Genomic DNA, 20,214 nt, shown 5'->3' with positions numbered 1-20,214 from the left:
AGATTTAGTAAGAACTGTAAACATGTCACAGAACGTATAAGAATTATAAATAAAAGGCTGCATTCTGTTTTGATCACAAATACTAACAAAACTACCTGTTCCTCCTCCATTGTTTTTGGGTGGTGGTGTAGTATTTTTTTAATGAAATTACGTGTGAAGTTTTACCTGTCAGCTTTTTGCATCTCCCATGCTTGTCTAGCATAAAGGTCCCAGATGTTGTTGTGCTGTGTGAAAGCAGCACACGAAAGTGGCCATGAGCTACAAAAGTCCACAGTCTGGACGGCCCAGGGACCACGTTACGGAGCTCTGGTCTGAAAGCGTCTGACGTGATGCTTTTCTGAGGAAGGATTTGGACTTGGGTGAGAAACAAGGGATGCTAATCCATTACGAGGAGCTCGCGGGTTCGTATACTAAGCTGGGCTATAGCTTCACAATCGGGAGAGGCCAACGACATCCGTGTGAATATGAGTGTAACTGCCATTGTGTGACTTGTATAGGTGTAATTGTATGTGTGTGATCCTATTGTAGATCTTCTGATGTCTGACTGGAATTTAAATGTAACTGCCCCTGTGTGACGTTAGTGTTGGTCTAACCTTCTCTGTGGGGCTATAGTTAAGGCATAATTGCCCCTCTCTGACTCAGGTGCAGGTTTGAGTCTATGTCTGACTATAATGATTTTGTATCGGTCTCTGTACGGCTGTAGTTTAGGACCAGTTGCCCCTGTGAGACTACAGCTTCAGTCTGCCTCTGTGTTATTCCTGACAGTACTGCTAACTGCCCCCTTTTCATCCCACATTGCCTGTGCGGTCTTTCCATTTCTACTGTATTGCAGGGTCTAACTTACGACATTCTTCTCTGATGAATGCAGAATTGATAAGTGCTCATTAATGCGCGCTCGCAGGAAAGTCCCGTCGACTTCCGTGGCTGCCGAGAGCAAACTGCAGCTTGTTTCGTGCTAATTAATTTAATAACAGCATCGGTAAAGCACCCTGATGGAGGCCTAGCCCCACTTCACATGTTGATGAAGCACTACAGATCCCGTGTAAGGTGGATACTGGGAGAGGTACATCTAATTACCTTTCTCTGTGTCTGTGGGTAAAAAATAATCTCAGCTTGGGCAGAGATTCGTTTTTTTCGGGAGTTGGGAATTTTAGATTTTTTTTTTATTTCTTTTAATTCAGTATATTTTTGTTGTGGACACTGCTTTCGTGTGGCTGGTGCCTCAGGTTTGCACTGCCTGTGATCTGTTATCTTGCATATATCCTCACGTACATCTTGGTCACACACATACCACATTATATTTGATATCGGTGGACAGAATCGAAATGACATCCACAGAGGCTCTGAGAGACTGGATGCTTGCCGATGCATGCGCCGAGAGGCCTGCGTTTGGTCCCTTCAACCAGTTCCCTGGTGAATGGCAGGGTGAAGATCTGCCAGGCTGCTTAATTCTGGCCCTCTTACTTAGCTCCACTCGCCATTAAGCCACAAGAGCTGAGACTCAGAGGAAATAATGATTCTTGTCTAGCTTAAGTGGCCCCTACTCTTTCACATCTATCAAAGAACAAACAGCTCCTCACCAGCCATTCATGTATTTCCAGTCTGACAGGGCTAGCAGCTGCCCTCCTGTCAAAATGAATATCTGGCGCTCATCACCAGCTGGTCACTCACAGGTCACATGTTACAATGGTACTTTAAAATCAGCCAATTGCCCGACATCACCCTGTAACCTGAGCCTGTTGGGTAGAGCAGGAGAGGTTGGAGAGGAATGTGGGGTAAGGACGTTGTGGTACTCTTTAGAAGCAGCCACCGTGCAGATGGCAAGACTTCGTGACCTCCTCCCCGGCTGTCCCCACAAACATTGTCCGAAGGACCACGCTCTCAGAGTACCCACGTGAACATAAGAGCATCATGCACGCACAGCCACATGAAACCCGGCACGTAGGCCCACGTGCTTGTGCGAGCTCGAGTGGGAAGGGGCGTCCTACCTGGGATCGGCTAATGCCGCGAACAATGGCGCTGATGAACGGGGAAAAAGGTAAATGGGATTGAACTCAGCCACCGGGGTTAATGACGGCTTCTCTCTGAAGCCGTTGGTGCTGATGGCGCTACTTTGATCATGGTAATTGAACAGATTCCACGAAGAATGGGACAGGAGTATAACAGATGCTTTCAATCAAGATCCCCTTGATGTAGTCTCCTCCTTCACTCGAGGAAAAGGCCACATCTGTGTGGAGTCCAGCAGGGAAGGGTGCTTTAGCATCTTGTCGCTAAATTTGGCAGTCCGGCTGCACCCCCTGCTGTCCTCGCTCATTCCCGTTACACGCCCCAACTGCTGACTCAGGGGCTGCCTTCACTCCATCTACAGTAACTGCTGACTCCAGGTCTTTCTTTTTCGCCCTTTAAGCGCTGAGTCAAGTGACCGGCGTTTCTTGTTACGCACCCCGGCCACCATTCCTGTTAAACACTGTCACTAATTGCAGTCACTCTCATCACAGCCTTCCGTAACAAACTCGTGATGTTGATTTGAATTATATCCTCTGCTGTCGTTATTCTTTCTATGCGTTGGTTTTGGTTAGGGCTGCAACACGCTTCCTGATAAGTACAGTGCCTACTGTTACAGACTACCTGATTACAGTCATCAGTGCCGGTACAGACTGTACCGGCTAATTTCAGCCACTTGTGTTAGATGCGCCACATCCTAACTACAGTTACTGCCGTTTCTGATCCTACCTGCCGGCTACACTCACTCTCGTAAGCCCTGTGACGAATTCCTGCTGTTTATCCTAATCGTCCCGCTCTTGTATGCGACCTGCTGACTCAAGTGCTCTCCGTTTTGAACACTAGCTCCTGCCCCCGCTGCCAGAAATGCTGATGGATATGTTTACTAAGGCCAGGAAATGTTTATGAAGACGGGAGCCCAAAGGCTGTCAGCCGCTCAGCATCCATATACATCGAGCCACTGAATCGCGTTATTGCTGCTGCCCGACACCACATCGCAGGCTTCCAGACTGCTTTATGGAAAACGCTTTGCAGCTGGATAAAGCTCTTTCTCTTCCAATTCAGGGTCTCATTTCACGTTTTTACTGCCAGGGAATCTGGAGCCCTTTTCATTGCTCCCTGGTGCTTCTGTCAACTTCCAGCTGTTTTAAAGGGGCACAGTACATGATCTCTGCTGGGGTATCGGTGTGAACAAACAGCAACCTGCAGGCCGAACTGACAATGGGGGGACATCCCGGGGCGGGGCAAAGTTAAATGACAAATCTGTTCACTTCATCTGTGCCTCTCAACCCCGTTTCCAAAAATGTTGGGATGCCGTGTAAATAAAGACGAAATGCAGTGATTTACAAATCATATAAACCCGTATTTAATTGAAAATAGACCAAAGACAACATCGAATTTTATTGTTTTACGGCAAATTTATGCTCAGTTTGAATTTGATGCCAGCAACACATTTCATAAAAGTTGGGACGGCACATGTTTACCACTGTGTTGCATCAACTCTTCTTTTAACAACACTCTGTAAATATTTGAGAACTTAGGAGACCAGTGAACTGTTCTTCTGTTCTTGCCTGATATAGGATTTCAGTTGCTCAATAGTTCAGGGTCTCCTTTGTAGTATTTTTTTTTTTCATAATGAAACAAAAACATTTCTCAGTTTCAACATTTGATATGTTGCCTTTGTTCTATTTTCAGTTAAATATCTGTTGGTATAATTCGTATGGTGGCATGGTGGTTAGCACTGTCACCTTGCACCTCTGGGACCTGGGTTTCAGTCTCCACCGGAGTTCCATGAGTGTAGAGTTTGTATGTTCTCCCTATGTCATCATGGGATTTCCTCTGGGTATTTTGGTTTACCCACCTACACCCCAATCGTTGTTACCAAATTACCCGTAGGTGTGTATGTGTGAGTGAATGGTGTGTGACTGTGCCTTGCGATGGGCTGGCCCCCCATCCTGGGTTGTTCCCTGCCTTGCACCCATGGCCTCCGAATTGAATAGAACAGAAGCTTTGTTATCATTGCATATTAAATACACAGGGAAATTTGGAGACCTTCTCCTGTTCAGTGCAATAAGAGAAAAGAAAGAAGGAAAAAAATTACAAACCTCATATGACCATGAGTAGGACGGGCAGTTTCAGAAAAGGGATGGATGGTTGGTCTGTAAATCATCGCATTCTGTTTTTATTATGGGCCGATCCACATTTTTTCCACATTTTTTCCACATTTTTTATGGGCCGATCCACACAACTGCCAATACTGATACAGATTCCGATACAAGAGCTCACTTTAATATTATCATTAGTGGGACACTGACCCCACGTTTTTTCAGTGACGATGCGATGCCGATACCTGAACAGAGGGTATCAGCCGATATGAGTACCGGTCTCATGCCAGAGCTCTTTAATTAAAAAGCACTACTAAATACAAATGAATAAAACGTATGCTAAAAACCCTTGTTAATTAGTCTACTAAAAACATACATAATGTACTGCTACTCACCTCATTTGTACATCTTTTTCAAGTATTTCTAAGGCATTTGCAGTTCAATTTGAATATCTTCCATGAGAGTATGTGCAAGTAGTGAATGCTTCTAATGCACCACAATTTTTCTCCCACTCGCAACAGCATCACTTATACTTCGGTGCGATAGCAGCCCCTCCTATATCACAAGCTGTAGCGAGTGCGCAAAACAGCCCAAGATAGTGACCAAATCATCCATTGCTTTATTCATATTACTAGCATTGTCTTGCATTGGGCTAGCATTGGGATATTCCATTAAACACTACTTCCACCTCTCAAAACTTTGTTTTTACAGCGATTGCAAATTGCTGTACTATTAGCCATCGGTAAAACACTTCCAGATTGTCACGTTCTTATCTGTTGTTCTTCTGCTCTTCCTACTTCAAAGGGTATGCACGTGACATCACAACAGGCAGAAGCCACTGCGCATACACCCACTGAGTGGCAAAAACACTGAGTGGCAGCGTTGGCTAAAATCGGAAAGTCATGCGGTTGACTGTACAAATCGATTTAACAAGAAATAGGAGCTATCTTTTTACAGATTGCCAAAAACTACATAAGTATCAGACATGGTTCGGTCACGTACGGCCGATACCCGATCCGTCTAACAGATATGGATTGGTGCCAATCCTGAATATTGGATCGGTGCACCTCTAGTTTTTATTTACATTTTACACAGCATCCCAACTTTTTCTGATTCATGTCCTCCTCCTCCCTCATTCCTTGTTTATCCCATTCCTGCACCCAAATGAAGCCCCTCCTCCATCCTCCCTTCCCATGTCACCATGTCCTGCTTCCCTATCCATGGAGCAGGTCTTACACTAATGCACCAGGCTGCATCTGATCGACGGCATGCTTGACGTGAAATCAGTGAATATTTAAGCAAGGCATTGTTAACCCCCACTGGGACTTTCTCAGGTGTGAAATCCACTCGCTTTCTGCATTTGTCCAAAGAACGGATTCGCTGGCTCCATGTGACACAGTTGTGCCTGCTTTGGTATGGCAGGAAAAAAAATAACCCAGGAATCCCAGTAATCTGCAGCAGAACTACTCTGCTGTGAGGAAATGTACAATGTGAGAATTCCCGGTGTATGAAGAAGCAGCCCATGGCTTTTACTTAAGAAATTCAACTTCACTTGTGCCCCACAAATTAGAGTAATAAGTTTTGGTCTAGGAGGCTTATGGGGTTGTATTCAGAAACATAATCAGAAAGCCAAACAGAATCTGGAGGATTCAGCTGGGAGATGTTGTGAAGAGTCTCGCCTTCACCTCCTGCCATTCTCATTTCCAACCATCTATCTACGCGTCTCCCTAATGCCCCCCTCCATGATCCCGCTCTCCTGCCCCTCTCCCCCCACTCCTCACCCTGCACGCAACATTTTCTAGTTTAAAGAGGGTGAATTAAGGCATACCCCCTTTTCACAAGTTCAGGACTGTAATTTTGGGTGGTAGATTGCTGAGGTATAAAACAGCTGTCAGCACTTGCATTCACGTTGGAGTCCTAATTAACGAGTGCCGCACCGTGCGCCTGGAGTGGGCAGGTGGTACGGCCTGTTTTTATTTAGTTACAGTCATCCTTCATGTCTCCCTGACAGGCTAATGATTAATCTCTTTGATACAAGGCACATCCTGACACAAGCCGATGGGCTGGTTCTGCACTGTTCCCCAGTCACTTCTTGTCGTATTCCTTCATCATCGGCGTGCCCTCTGTTTCAGTGCTTCTTTAATGTGCCCTATCCTGCTCTTCTTCATCGCTGCTTCATCAATGTTTGTCCCCCACCCCTCGCCCTCCTTCGCTTCTTCCTTCGCCCTCTCATTTTGAGGAACACCTGCTATTTTTGCAGCTCCTTCTCACTCCCTCGACCCCATCCATTATTCATTTGAAGGCTATTCCGCTTTCTGTGAAGATCAGCTTAAGGACAATCCCATGCCCCAGGTCCTTGTATTACAGAGAGATGCTAATAATCCCCCCCCCCCACATGGCAGTGAGGGACCTAGGAGTCATCAATCCCAAGCCGTTTGACCAGGTAGGGATTCAGAAGATAGGAAGACAATCGCAAAATAAATATTTCTCTTTGATTAATGTATAATGTCAGTACTGAATGCAGTGCAATGAACTGTGTTTAAAAGTTAGAGAATCTCTAAGTTAATGGAACAACAACAATCATACTGTGGCCATTTTATATAATAATAAATATTATATATCCATTCACCTTCTAACCTCTTGTCCTGGTCAGGGTTTTATTATATACGTAATATAATTTTTATACATGCAGGGATGGAAACAGGGATCTCTTTATAAATCTTACACGGATTGTTTACTGAAATCTTTAAATTAATGTTTAATCAAGCTGAGCGTCAGATCTGCAGAATGGCTGGCTGACAGCATGCAGTATGTTAAGACAAAAATGCACCATTTTAACTGCCTGGCGATTTTTATGCTGCTCTCCATTATGTGACTTGCTCTGGATATCAGGGTGAGGAGCAGCTACCTTTGAGGTGAAATGATGAGCGATCGAGGGGTAATGTCATGTGATCACTTTCGCGACCCCCCTTTATTTTATCTTTATTCCATCTTTCAGCTAATTCGGCCACCTTCTTCCAATTCCCCCGACCACAGGGGAAGCCATCTTGGTCACAGACCCGGGGGAAGACGAACCTGTTGGGTTACATGAGCAGCAGAATTTTTTATTTTATTTTGATAACATCTTATAATTTGTCAAGCTCTGTTAAACGGATAAATGAATGAATAATGCATAAACCCTCATATTTGAAATCGGTCGTGCATGGGGTGCTCCGGGAAGATCTCTACGGGGTCTCCATCCTCATTTGACTGGGGTAATCCTCCACAGCATCTGTGCCCGTGTGTGCATGTGTGTGTGCGTACAGTCTCATCAAGAGTTGTGCCCATGTCCAATTAAACCCCTTTAATTAAAGCTCATTTTCAATTCAGTGCAAATGTAGAACTGGTAATTACCTTGCTGTGAGTCTTGCTTCTCCTTCTCTAGCCTTGCCATATTGTTTATTTATTCAGGGGCCGGATCCGGAGCCGACGGAGCCCGGCATTAAGCTGGAGGACGCGCATACGAGAGGCCGGCGGCACTGACACCAGATGTCTTCACGTGGGGGGGTGATACTGAAGGTGAGAAGATTCAGGCTAACGCGAAGGGGTGTGACACATGCGGGGAGGGCTTGCGTCACCGATACGGGGTGACGGACATATGGGATGCGGGGGCAGGTAGACGTGAATCGAACCCGACCTGGGGCTTGTGGAGGTGGGCCCCCTGACAGACATCGCAGCTTTAATCGTGGCCTTCATCTGCGAGTCTCAAACACACAAGGTCATGGCGTTTATGAGGTCTGACGTGTATAAATCCTGTTCTCCCCTGTGTTCGTTGATAGGTGTGTTTGCCAGAATTATCCTCTCTGCAGAGACTTTAATGGGCTCATGTTCCTTCCCAAGGTTAGCTTCACATTGTCACCAGTATTAACCACCCATCCTGAAGCTCCTTCTACCTGGATGACTGCCGCTGTGAGCTCTGCTGCCACCTGGATTACCTTCAGACCTCTCTCCCACCGTCAGGCACGAGGATTGTTTGGAATAAGACATCCAAAACATCGCGATCGTCTTAAGACAAATTGTTTATTCTTATCTTTTCCATCTACATTAAAATCGGCCACTTGATTTGGGAAATAATGGAAAAAAACACCAGCTGTTATAAGTAACAGTTTATTTTAATAAGCCATCTGATCTGAATCTTTTGCACAGAAGGCAGGTTGAGATTTAAAACTTGAATGTAATGATTAGTTTTCAAGGTGAATGATGATGATGGTATTTTTGGAATAATTTGTAATACAGAATACAACATATTTGGTAAAAAGGGATTTTTTATGATGTCAGCTTCACATTTTTGCTATACGGTTTGTTCCATCGGTTGGTTTCAGTTAAAAGGTACATAAAATATAAAATAATATAAAGACTAAAATCAATCCTCTGCTGATCAATACTAAAAAATTAGCAGTAAATCAATTGGCCTGCTTCTGAACAAACGTGGTTCTTCTCTGCTGTAGTCAGAAGGTTCTCAAGGGCTTTAGGGCGACAGCACAGGATGTGTCTGGGGTATGGGGGGTGGGGGAGGGGAGGGGGGGGCAGTGTCTTCTCTCCGGGAACCGACAGGAAGTTGGAGGACAGCAGAAGATGGTCTCATGCCTCCCCAGGTGGCATAAACGCCGGGCTCTTCAGAGCAGGCAGAGGTGTCGCTTACCGACAGCCTCTTAGCTACATTTATTTGGTCCTATGCTGTCTGCTGTAGCACACCCTAAGAGCGCCTCAACAAGCGTGAGCCACTCTGGAAGCTGTACATGACCCACCGCTAGTCGGGATTGATCTGTGGAACGGGCCTGTGGGGGGTGTTGGAGGAGGAAATCTCGGGGGATCAGGGAATCGCAGTTTGGCCTTGGCTGCCCTTTTCCTCACCCTTTTGTCCTCACCTTCCACCCCTCCCCCTCTGCCCCCCCATGTCCTTCTTATTATCATTGTGCTTAGTTGTGGCTCTCCTCTAGAGTAACTTAACATTTTCACCGCTTAGCGCGTCTTTCATTCCTCTCATTCACAGGTGCAGGAGAGGCAAGCTAGAATCCACGCGCCCTCTTCTTTCCCGACACGTCTCACTCTCTCTTCCATCTACCGACACCCTTTCCCATGTCTTCCCCAGTCCGTAGGGCGCTGCAGTACTTGCATTTCTACCCAGTTTTTGGTAAAATGTAGAACTGGAGCTGGATTTATGGTATTAAATGAAATAAAATTCTTAAAAATCAATAAAAATATTTTGAAATTCAGTAAAAGAATGATAATATTTCTCTTTATACAGTTAATATTTAATTTACTGAAATCACACCAAAAATCGATCAGATGCAAAGTGATCTATGAAACCCTCCCCCCCCCCACGCACACACACACACACACACACACACACTCGCACACGCACACATCTAACCCTCAGGTTCCTCTGTGTCCCCTGCGAGGATGCACTAGACTGTATCGGTAAACACCCTTGGCACATTAATATCAGGCTGTGGCATTTGAGCCGCTCCTGTTTACAAAAGCTTGAGGTGTTCAGACCACCGGAACATGGTCAGGCATTTCACATAAAAAAAAAAAGAAAAAAAAAAGACTGCAATTGGTGCCAGCAATGATGGGCAGCCGCCACAGAGCAAGCGCAGTGTTTGTGCATGACCCGTGCAGCGGATGGGGCGAATTATGCGGCTTCTAAACAGAGGGGGAGAAATCCATTTGCAAAACAGATGTTATTGTTTGCAGCCTCCTGGACAAATTCGATGTCATTTATTCAGGCGAGCGTCCTCTGTCAGACGCGAAAGCAGAAACAGGAGAACAAGCTCTAAAATGGCAAAGGCTGATATTTATTTCCGTTCACAAAGAAAATTACCATGCGTATCGTCACACAGAGAAAAAGAAAAGAACTGTATCTCTTTATTGGCCTTGCTGTTGATGCGTTTTGTTTCTGTCTGTATATAATAGCACTCTATGAAGACTTTAAATGTTAGAAAAAGTCTTTTGCAGACGTCTGGAGTTCCCTACACGTTTATGATTCGTTTCTCATTTGTGTTTCATTCCTGCTGCCCCTGGCAGCCAGCGCTAGTCCCCTGAGGTGTTGATGACGTGGAACAGCGTGATGTTGTACAGAACCTGGTGCCCGTTGTTCCAGGTGTAGAGAACCCGCTCACGCGGGTTGTAGTCCAGCATGGAGATGTGGGAATACTGGTTGTGGAAGGGGATGTCTGTGTACTCGTAGGTGGAGGAGTTGGTGTAGTAGGCGAAGTAGATCTTGGCGCCGGCCAGGTGGGAGTTGGTGACGTAGAGGGTGCCGCAGATCATGAAGGCCTCGCCGGCGCTGCGCTTGGGGAACCCCGTGTCCCAGCTTCGGAGAACCTCCAAGCTCTGGGGCTCTAGGCGGCTGATGACGATGTTGCCCGCGTTGGGGATGGTGGTGTAGACGGCCCACAAGCCACTCTCGTCGGCCATCAGGTCGATGTCCGAGGAGCCGCCCCAGGAGTACGGGAAGGTGTTGTTGTACCCGGCGCCACCCAAGCTCCGCTGGACCAACACACTGCGTGAGCGGAAGTGGTACTTGATGATGATGTTACTCTGATACTTGTTGTAGTACAGTGAGCCGTTGTAGACCACGTGGCCCGTGCCTGCCCAGGGGTGTGGCAGGAGGTGCTGGACGAAGTTCTGGCCCTTGATGAAGTCGCTGAGCGTGCGATACTCCAGTACACGACGACCCTTGTAGTAGCCATCCATAGACCATACCTGGGAGACAGAAGGAATGTCTGATAGTTCCTCCTATAAAAGAGCTATAATGGGCATTGGTTGGGGCAAATGTGTCGACTCAAACCTCACAATGGTGTGGGTTTGAACATGAATCCAGTGTGTGTAGAATTTATGTCACTTCTCCCTATATTTGTGCAGTTTCCCTCTAAGTACTGAAATTTTCTCTCACGGTTCAAGGACACGTGGTTGAGGTGAACCCATTCTCTGTTCTGCTCGTCCCAGAACGCACAAATTGCACGGTAAGGGTACGCTCTAGACGGGACATTAGTGCATTCCAAAACAAACACCATCATTCATTGTGTCACTTACCCAAGAGCAACACATTTGCTAGCTTATACGAGCTGAAAATCTTTGGACTGTCAGTGGAAGCCAAACAAAAAAAAGGTCTGAGAGCCCATTCAGGATTTCACAGCAAGTGCCTAGAGAAAAACCCACGTGACGGCATGACCTGCTGAGCCTCTGTACCGCCCCCTTCACAGATAATGTTCCTATTAAATAAAGTTTTGACTCACAACATAAGCCGGATGAATAAAGGTGAGGCGCAGGTCACAAATTGCCTGAATGGAAATGCAAATTGCACACCCCGCAGTCTCGGAAACTGTGAAAAGTAGGCAATTACTGACAAAAAATGGCCAGTATTTGGTACTGGTCACATGATTAAAAAAACAAAAACAATTTTAGTAACTCTTGGGGGCTTCACAACAGGATACAACCCAAGGTGGTCCTTTATTGACTCATCAGGGGCTTCCTGTAGCTCATTAACCTGCATGGCTAATTTCTCTTTGGTATAGTCACTGGTGACGATAGCATCTTTAAAGATACGTCCGTGCTGTCCATCATCTGTGGCATGTAGCTGTACTCTTTCTTAGAAATCTTCCCAGGTTAGGGCACATTGCAGCCATCTTGCTGCCCCCTCCCTCCCATTAATGTAATCCTTGCCACCCTTCATTATTATTCCTTCCTACTCCTGCACTGCAGGCTCGCAGATGCAGGGGATCCTGGGAAATGGCACTCTAATGGGAAGACATGGAGTGGCAGACAGGCCATTACTGTGCCTGTCTCCTGGCACCCTTCCCCCTTAGGTACACCAGCCAGTAATTACCAAGATGATTGGGGGAAAACTTTTGTCACAACAAGCTGTTAATTTCCGGGCTTACGAGGGGGGTAATTAATCATTGTGGCCTCTTCTGACAGGACTGTTGTATGCCTCTAATGAAGGAGGGATAAAGAGATGTTGGGAGGGGGCTGTTGAGGAGGTGAAGAGGAAGACATACACACCCCCCAACAAAACCTTCTATATGATATTTATATCGGCCTTGTTTCTTTGAACGGAGATTTTTCGGTCACCGGTTACTTGAGGGGACAAATAATGTCATAGTACAGGCTTACTTAATACATTAATTAACCAGTAACTCAGTGTTAGTTATGTATTGATCCTATGTTCATTCATCATTAATCAATCATGATGTTTCATATATTCTATTTAGGGGTTATATTAATAATAATTAACTAATATAGTTCCTGTATTTTTATTGTGCATATGACAAAAAAAAACTTTGAATCCATTGATTAATGGTAAACTAACACTTAATTAATGCATTAAGTAAGCATGCGCTACTACATAGTGTGTCCCCTCAAGTAAAGTGTTACCTATTTTTTCCATAAAATAACATTAATAATTTTTTTCATTAGTTAGAGTTACAGTGCTAGTGCATAAAAAGCAGGCATGGGTTGGGGCAAAATGATGGAGAAGCACCGTAGCAGGTGAAACGCTATTGATTAAATAGGGCTGAGGTGCTTACCCTGCTGTCCGAGCTGGGGATCATTGTGTCAGTCATCCAGGAGCCAAACCGGGACCCCGAGGCACGGATGGTAATTGGGTTACTCACGCCCGTCAGTTTTCCACAGCCTGTGGAATGGGTAGTCAGAGAGTTGGACATTCAGCTAATTCCACACAGCCACCGGACTCAGACTCAGCTTTTATTATGACAAATGAGCATTAAGTGGTTTCATATTGGTAAATAAGCAGTTTTGACTTCTTTGTCTTGTAGAAATGAACCTCAAGCTTATTACACATGAGTCACATTTCTAGGTATGAGGGAGAGTGAGCGAGGTGTTGGTTTGCTGACCACAGCAGAGCACAAAGCAATGCTTCTGACCCAAATGGCTGCAACACAGTAATTAGTGCAAAAGTTCCTGCAATGACACTTAAGGAGAGATGTTCCCAGACAGACCCACGGGTATCCTGAATGTAAAGCTTTTGTTGAAATAGAAGAGAATTCTGTTTTCGCTGATCCCGAAAGGCAGCCTTCTGTAGACTCCAAAGGCGCATTTGAAAGGTTTATTAATTAAGAGTGAAATCGCACCCACATCAGAGGTTACTGATGCTGTTTTATCTCCCTCAGATGCCCGAATCCACAAACGAAACCGAGTAGCAGGCATGCAGGCCATGTTAATGATACCTTCGGCTATGTAAATTGTAAGTAAATGAGGAATCACTTTGGACCCAAGCAGGACGTTAACCCAGGTTATATAAAAATATCTGTAGAATGGACTATTCAGACTTAGATTACTCTGAACTGCAGACATTAGACATTACAGGAGCAGAGAAAAACGTTTACAGTGCCTATCGACCTTAAGAGATCTTTCCCCTGAGTCATTCTCCTTGTTCTGTTGCTCTTGACATTGTTAAAGATGAAATATCTAGGTGGGAAGGATCTTTTCACAAGAGCTCCAAAAGGCCTCCACCTCCCATTGATCCTTCATAATTTTTTAATGGTTTATCGACTCCCGTCATTTACATAACACAGGGGTGTTATTAAAACCTCTTGGGTTACATGTTGTCCTGCACTTCCATGGCCATGTAACATCTACATCCATCTCTGCCCCCGTCAAGGGCCGGATTCACTTCATTTCCACGTTAAGTCCAACAATACATAGATGTGACAGCCACTTTTTAACCCCCCCACCCCCTCCCCCGCCCAAACTAACAGCCTCAACAATCAGTAATAATAGTGAGGCAACAGGATGTGAGTCAGCCACAGCGCGCCGATCTGATCCTGCTGTATTTGGGCTAGGATCGAGGGCTGCATGTAGCAGCACCGTGAAGGGAGTTTATGCCTCAGCCCTTAAGCTGCCTGTGGACTGGAACTCCACCCCTTAGCCAGCGACCTGGGGTTTGTCTGAGGGTCCTGCAGAAATGAGTGAAGCTAGAACAAAAGATACAGGGGAATGGCTTTGTGTTTGTCTTATTTACCGGGGCCTGCCGTGATGATTTGTAGACTGTTCTTTTACGCGGGGAATGAGCAATTCTCTTCACTTTAATGTGTTCAGGGCGTGTAATTTCATTATCCGCTAAGTGAAAAGTAGTTGCAGTAGTCATTACCGGGTTGCTCAGATGTGCACGTAACTGCCTCTTCACAAACAAATTTCTACATTCGCACAGGCGCAGTTCACAGATCGAGTGCGTTATTCATGGCGATTAGAGAAATGAGGCGTCAGAAGCTATGGCCGGTCATCCTTGCTTGGCTTAACCACCGTAATTTATGGCTCCCCACTGGGGACACTGCATGGTAATCCATGGCTTTCAAAGCCTCATTCTCATCACCCCACTTTAGTTATTTGTATTCCCTATCGTACCCAGTTTCTGCATGCAGGACTGCAGCCTGCTCTCCAGCAGCAGCACCCGTTGCCGCAGCTCCTCGTAGTCGTAGGCCCCCATCTCCTCCTGAATAGCCATCAGCACCAGCGTCAAGTTCCGCACCTCCTCTTTCAACAGGACGATCATGCGTGCGTCCGCCTTGTACTGCTCCAGCACAGGCAGCAGGGGGAGCAGCTGAGTCACCTTGTCCTTTAGTTCCTGGAGCAGAGATACCAGAGAAGAAATAAGCATGAAACAGAACAATACTGTTCCCTGAGATCCCATACCATATGACTCCACTGCTAACACTGCCCCCTACAGGACGGGAGGTAAATTGTTCTCTCCTTACTTCCAGACTGTGGACACAAAACAAAGGAGTAATGCATCAGTCATGTAATTAATAGCTTATACTGGGTAACAGACGGTAACAACATGTTTCTTGATGAGTGAGTCATCGCTGTTCCTTCCCAAGTCTTAGTCACTATGTTCCAGTCATTTGGCTCAGCAATGTTTGTGTCATGGTGCAGGCCTAGCTAGCATGTGCACGTGAATGAAGAGCACCAGTAAAGAACACAAACAGGGAAAGATGGATTCCACCTCCGCCAGCGTTATCGTAAATCTTCTGATGTAGCCACACTCGGCCCGACAGCAGGGGCCATAAATCTCATTTTCCTGTTTCGCCGAGCAGAAATCTCGACTCGTCAATCTCCCACCCGGCCATCGTCGAGTTTGGGCGACCCACATTCATCAGTCACGCAAGGGAGGTAAGATACAACTCTTTCTGCATTTTTCTCTTTTTTTTTCCGTCGGCGGTGGCAGGGAGGGTGCAGCATTCTCACTCCCTAATTGAAAAGACTTTCGGTGTAGAATGTGGGGAAGCCCAGATGGGCTTTGCAGACACCTGAATGTTTACTGCTGCAGTGTGTCGTGTGATTGGACCGTCTAATCTGGCCTTATTTCTGGCCCCCTACCAATGATTGGAAAGACAACAATTCATCACTACAGACACTTGTGTCATGTTTCTTTTACAAACATAAGATACACGTTTATATTTATTTTTATAGTACTATAGTAGTACTACTATGATAAAATGGAAAATATTACAGTAAATTCCAGTATAATTCTTCATGTTCATTCATATGAACCTTAGTTTGCACAATGGATTCATGCAGACAAAGAAACACACACACACACACACAGGGCCACACATGCGGGCAGACACAGCTCTCGCTCTCTCTCTCTCACACACACACACACATATAAACACACACACACACACACACAGATATCTACCCATATACACCAACACAGATGTGTTAGAGGCAAGGCAGAACCAATGGGACTGCCTGAATTATTAAACGTGTGTATGCATGTCTGGTCATATATATATATATATTTATATTACATGCTGGGTCCCAACTAGAGAAAACTCAGTTTTACAAGAATTTGTGAATGCAATAAACAAGGCTAAAATGGGCAGAATTCTTGTATTTTGTTTGGCTTTCTTGTGATTAAGATTAGAGTTGGGTAGAGGTTAATGTTGTCATCGCTGGGATTAGGGTTTTTCCCGTAGAAATGAATGGACGGTCCCCACAATGATATTAATACAGACAGCTTAAATTACTTGGATGTTTCTCATCAAATTTCAAAAATGCCATGTGATACGTCCTGTGTGAAAGCCTTAGCAGAATATTATATCCTGAAGTTTAACTGTCATTTAGAGTGTGAATACCCCCCTCCCCCTCCCCCATTCCCCCTGTCCTCACTGTCCTCCCCTTCCACCACTGCGGTGCCCTGCTCCTTCTGGGGTATCCTGGGCTGAACGGGAGGGTGCTGGAGTGAGTTCTACAGGGCCGAGTGGCAGAGGGAGCCCGGCCAGTCTCAGCATTGATGAAGTGCCGTTAGGGGAACGGGGCGCTGAGATGGAGCCGTCGGACCGCCCTCATTCGTCTCCCAGCTGAGTACCACCGCATCTCATTAACAAGATGGAGGGCTGACCAAAGGCCCTGCAAGCAAACCAGGGCCGGCGGCGAGGCGAGCGTGTGGAAGAGAGCGCAAAAAGGATTCCGAGAGCCCCCGCCTGCCAACGGCACTTCAGGGCATACAGGCCGAGGAAAACCAGACATTTTCCCTGTAGAGCCGGGGGGGGGTATAAAACCAGCGTCCAGCTCATTGAGTCTCTGTGCTCCGATACACTCAGATCTGACCGGAAAAGCCGCACTGAATCCATGTCAGCCACAACGGTGGGATGCAGACCAAACTGTCCATTATGAATATATTGATATATATGCATTGAATCATCTTCATCAATGACAGTACAATCAGTATAGAAGGGATAAGCCAAGACGGCTCCCTAAGACACATCCTAAACGTAAACGAATGCGTAAACAGTGAAGATGCCATAAAGATATAAACGAAAAGCTATGTCTCGCGTTGCGGTGAGCGTTGATGAAATATGCTACCTTGATATTCGCCCCCTCAGCATTGCGTGTACAGGTACATTATTTGTTACAGCGTTGCTAGCCGTTTGTTGACATGAGGCTAGAATATGGCTGAAATAGTTTAAGAGGGAAATTCATGGACGCAACTGTGGCATCGTATTGGACAGCGGAGGTACCTGAAAATTCTTGGGGTTGAGAGATCGAGGATTTTCGGAGGCCGTCTTCAGCTTGCCGTCTACCACCTTCATGAGTGACTCCATGTTCCTAACATACTGCAGGTCCCTGTATGTTCTCAAATCCAGGACCTCCATCGACTGCGTGATGTTCTGGACCTGCCAATCAAAAGGCAGTAAATTAAAAAAAATAAATAAATGAAGTGCCTAACGGCCAAGCAAGCGTACACAGGTAGGTGCAGGAAACAGGCACACGGGTGCTGGCTGCAGGTTCTTGAGTTTATCTGCATTGTCGGGAAAATGCCGGGAGAAAGAGTGGAGGACAATGCAGACACAAGGTGACGCTTGTCTTTTGTGGCGCTCTGTAGCTGCTGAAGCTGTACGATCAGGTATTGTCAGAGGGCACAAGGAACGGGGGGAGAAAACATACTGGAGTGAATGGCTTCAGCGAACAGTCAGCATTTTCTTGGGACTTGTAATTACAACTCATTAGCAGAGTGAATTGTGGGGAAACTGCAGAATTGCATGTCACTCTGCCCTGATGATATCAGCGCTCTGTCTGCACATATAAACAAATCTTCTTGAAGATGACCTGCGGTATCTGAGCCTCTCAGAATGTGGGACTCGTGTGGGTGGCTTATCTTGGTAGATTAAAGCCCCCACCTGCCCAGATCTGCCTCCAGGTATAGCTGCTTGTTCATAGGAGAGCAGGGAAGTAGTGGAGGACAAACAGGTGACCAAGAAAGGACAGAAACCTAGTGTTCTGTTACACTGACCCTTCGTCTCCTTCCTGTCACACCAACCATCTCTCATCCATGTTACATCGACCCTCCTTCTCCTCTGTTACACTGACCCTTCGTCTCCTCCCTGTTGCACTGACTCTCCATCTCCCCTCTGTGCCACTGTCTCCTCTCTCCTCACACTCTGTCTCCCCTCTTTCACGCTCCCTCTGTCTCCTCTCTGTCATACTGACCCTCTGTCTCCTCTCCGTCACACTGCCTGTCTCTGTGGACTGCCCCAGATCTATTGCCAACTTTTAATAAAGCCCTTAAATAATGTTCGAGTCAGACTGGAACTGTCTCAGTCCACGCCCCAGGGGAACCTCTTTGTTCTTTTGTCTCTACTTTTAATGGTGCACTAATTTTCTCAGCTCCTCAGTTTAGACCTTGGCCCGGAAACCATTTTGAGGAGGTTGAAGAATAGCTCTTTGCGACAGATCAAACTAGGTATCATCACCGAATCGATGCACGCACCTCACATCCCCTTTGATCGGGGGGGACGCATACATGTGCTGGCTGACCGACAACAGCTCGAGCGTGTGTGCTAGAGGAAGAGATGTGTGTGGTGCGCATCAGGTAGTGGCAAGGTGATGATAGCTTGTGTGAATGTGTGTGTGTGTGAGAGAGAGAAGCATGTGCTGTTCTGCAGGTAGTGGCAGTGCGGTGACAGCTTGCGTGTGTGTGTGTGAATGTGTGTGTGTGTGAGAGAGAGAAGCATGTGCTGTTCTGCAGGTAGTGGCAGTGCAGTGACAGCTTGTGTGTGTGTTGGAGAAGGAGAAGCTTGGCAGGTCAGTTTCCTCATTAGGGTGTTTTATTTTCGGAAGCACAATTATTCCCTTCACCGCACCACAGCGGGGGGGGGGTCGGGGGCGGGGGGAGGGGGGAACACACACAAGCAAACAAATGACAAGGTCTTCCCTCATATCGTACAGAGTGTGATGAAAGCAGAACTTCACACGCATGGAGTCCATGTCTTCATGTGTCAGTGGGCTGTCGTAGCCATAATGCGTGATAATAGCGTGAGAGAGCAGCCCATTGGATCTGTGTCAATCTGTTCAAGCTTCATAATTTATTTAAAAATATTCCTGGGAAACACGTTTTAACATTAATGTGTTTGTAAGGACCCCTTTCGGATGTTCACATATGCACTCATATTAAGTGGCTTTGGCTGTTTAGCACGGATGTTTCCCGTCGGTTCTCTGACGCTTGGCCACCCCTAAGAGGTCCAACCTCCCCCCACTCCTCAAACCTCCGAGGCTGGTTGCAGGTGCCGTGGATCTTAAATGCATTTACGCCATAAGATTTCTCCCCCCCCCACAGGTTTGTACCAAAGAATGCAGAGGCCTAAAAAAATAAATAACACTACCCCCCCCTTCTGGGTCCACCTCACATCACTGCGCGAAAGAAAGCATCTTATCTGATTGCATTTGCATATCATATCCCCCCCCCCCCCCCCAAGGCTCTCTGTGCCAGATTTCTCGTCATGGACCCTGAAACTTCTTGGTGTGTTTACCTGTACCTGTGTGTGTGTGCGTGTCAGAGCTGGTGGCCGGAGAGGGATGTCTGCTCTTGTTATTGATTTGCAATTATTTTTAACTTGCACCATTTATTTGTTTTTATTCTCCGTCATTTTGTTATTTTATTATTTGTCTTTTAATGGCTGCATCTGACAGGCTGCCACGGAGACCCCGTGAGCCCATTTTCCTCTCTATATTTAGGACGTGGCCTCCTTTCCAAGTGCCGTCAGCTTCCTCCAGATCTGTAACCCCTCTCTCGCCGCCGGCCCGGCGCCGACCCGGCTCCCGCTCACCTTCTCCATCAGCTGCCGCAGCTGCTTGCTCCGTGGGTCTCGGTTGCACATGTTCTGGGCTGGTGCCACCACGGTGCAGATGCACTTCCCATCGGCATCCTGGGCTGAGCTGTGGATCTGCCAGCCCTCCTCCGGACTCGGGAACAGTGCCTGTGGGAGGGAGCGACGCCCGGGCCAGTGAGAATCCACAGGGGGGGGGGGCAAAAAAATCTAAGAAAAAGGTTCCTAGTCAGCCTGATTGGATGTGGCTCCACGGCACAACAGCAGAACATACGTAGGTACAGATCCGGGCACTGCCTGTGCTGATCTGGCACGGTGCAGTGCGGCCTGGCACGGTGCAGCGCGGCCTGGCACAGGAGAGCCTGCTCACAGTACACCACGGCTCAGGCCCCGCGGACGTCCGAAACGCACCAGAGAGCCCAGCCCGCAGGGTGGCCGGGAGAAGCAAAACATGACAAAAAGCGTGGCCACGACCTGCCACTGCTACGTGCCACCGG

General features: G+C 46.7%; 1 protein-coding gene across 2 annotated transcripts in view; it reads right to left on the bottom strand.

The window, feature by feature from the left end:
- Positions 1-9,922: 9,922 nt before the first annotated feature.
- The window catches only part of olfm2a (olfactomedin 2a), a 39,343-nt gene continuing 29,051 nt past the window's right edge, over positions 9,923-20,214 (bottom strand). For both annotated transcript variants that reach the window (XM_048991957.1, XM_048991956.1), the window contains exons 2-6: positions 19,718-19,867; positions 17,132-17,287; positions 14,514-14,733; positions 12,677-12,783; positions 9,923-10,853 (exon numbers count right to left, since the gene is read on the bottom strand). In XM_048991957.1, coding sequence (XP_048847914.1) covers positions 10,179-10,853; positions 12,677-12,783; positions 14,514-14,733; positions 17,132-17,287; positions 19,718-19,867 — 1,308 coding nt within the window. In that variant the 3' untranslated portion in view covers positions 9,923-10,178. The remainder of the gene's footprint in view (positions 10,854-12,676; positions 12,784-14,513; positions 14,734-17,131; positions 17,288-19,717; positions 19,868-20,214) is intronic.

The sequence above is a fragment of the Brienomyrus brachyistius genome, chromosome 22 (genome assembly GCF_023856365.1).
Source record: "Brienomyrus brachyistius isolate T26 chromosome 22, BBRACH_0.4, whole genome shotgun sequence".
In the NCBI taxonomy this organism is placed as follows: Eukaryota; Metazoa; Chordata; class Actinopteri; order Osteoglossiformes; family Mormyridae; genus Brienomyrus; species Brienomyrus brachyistius.
This window is presented reverse-complemented; position numbering and strand designations above follow the sequence as displayed.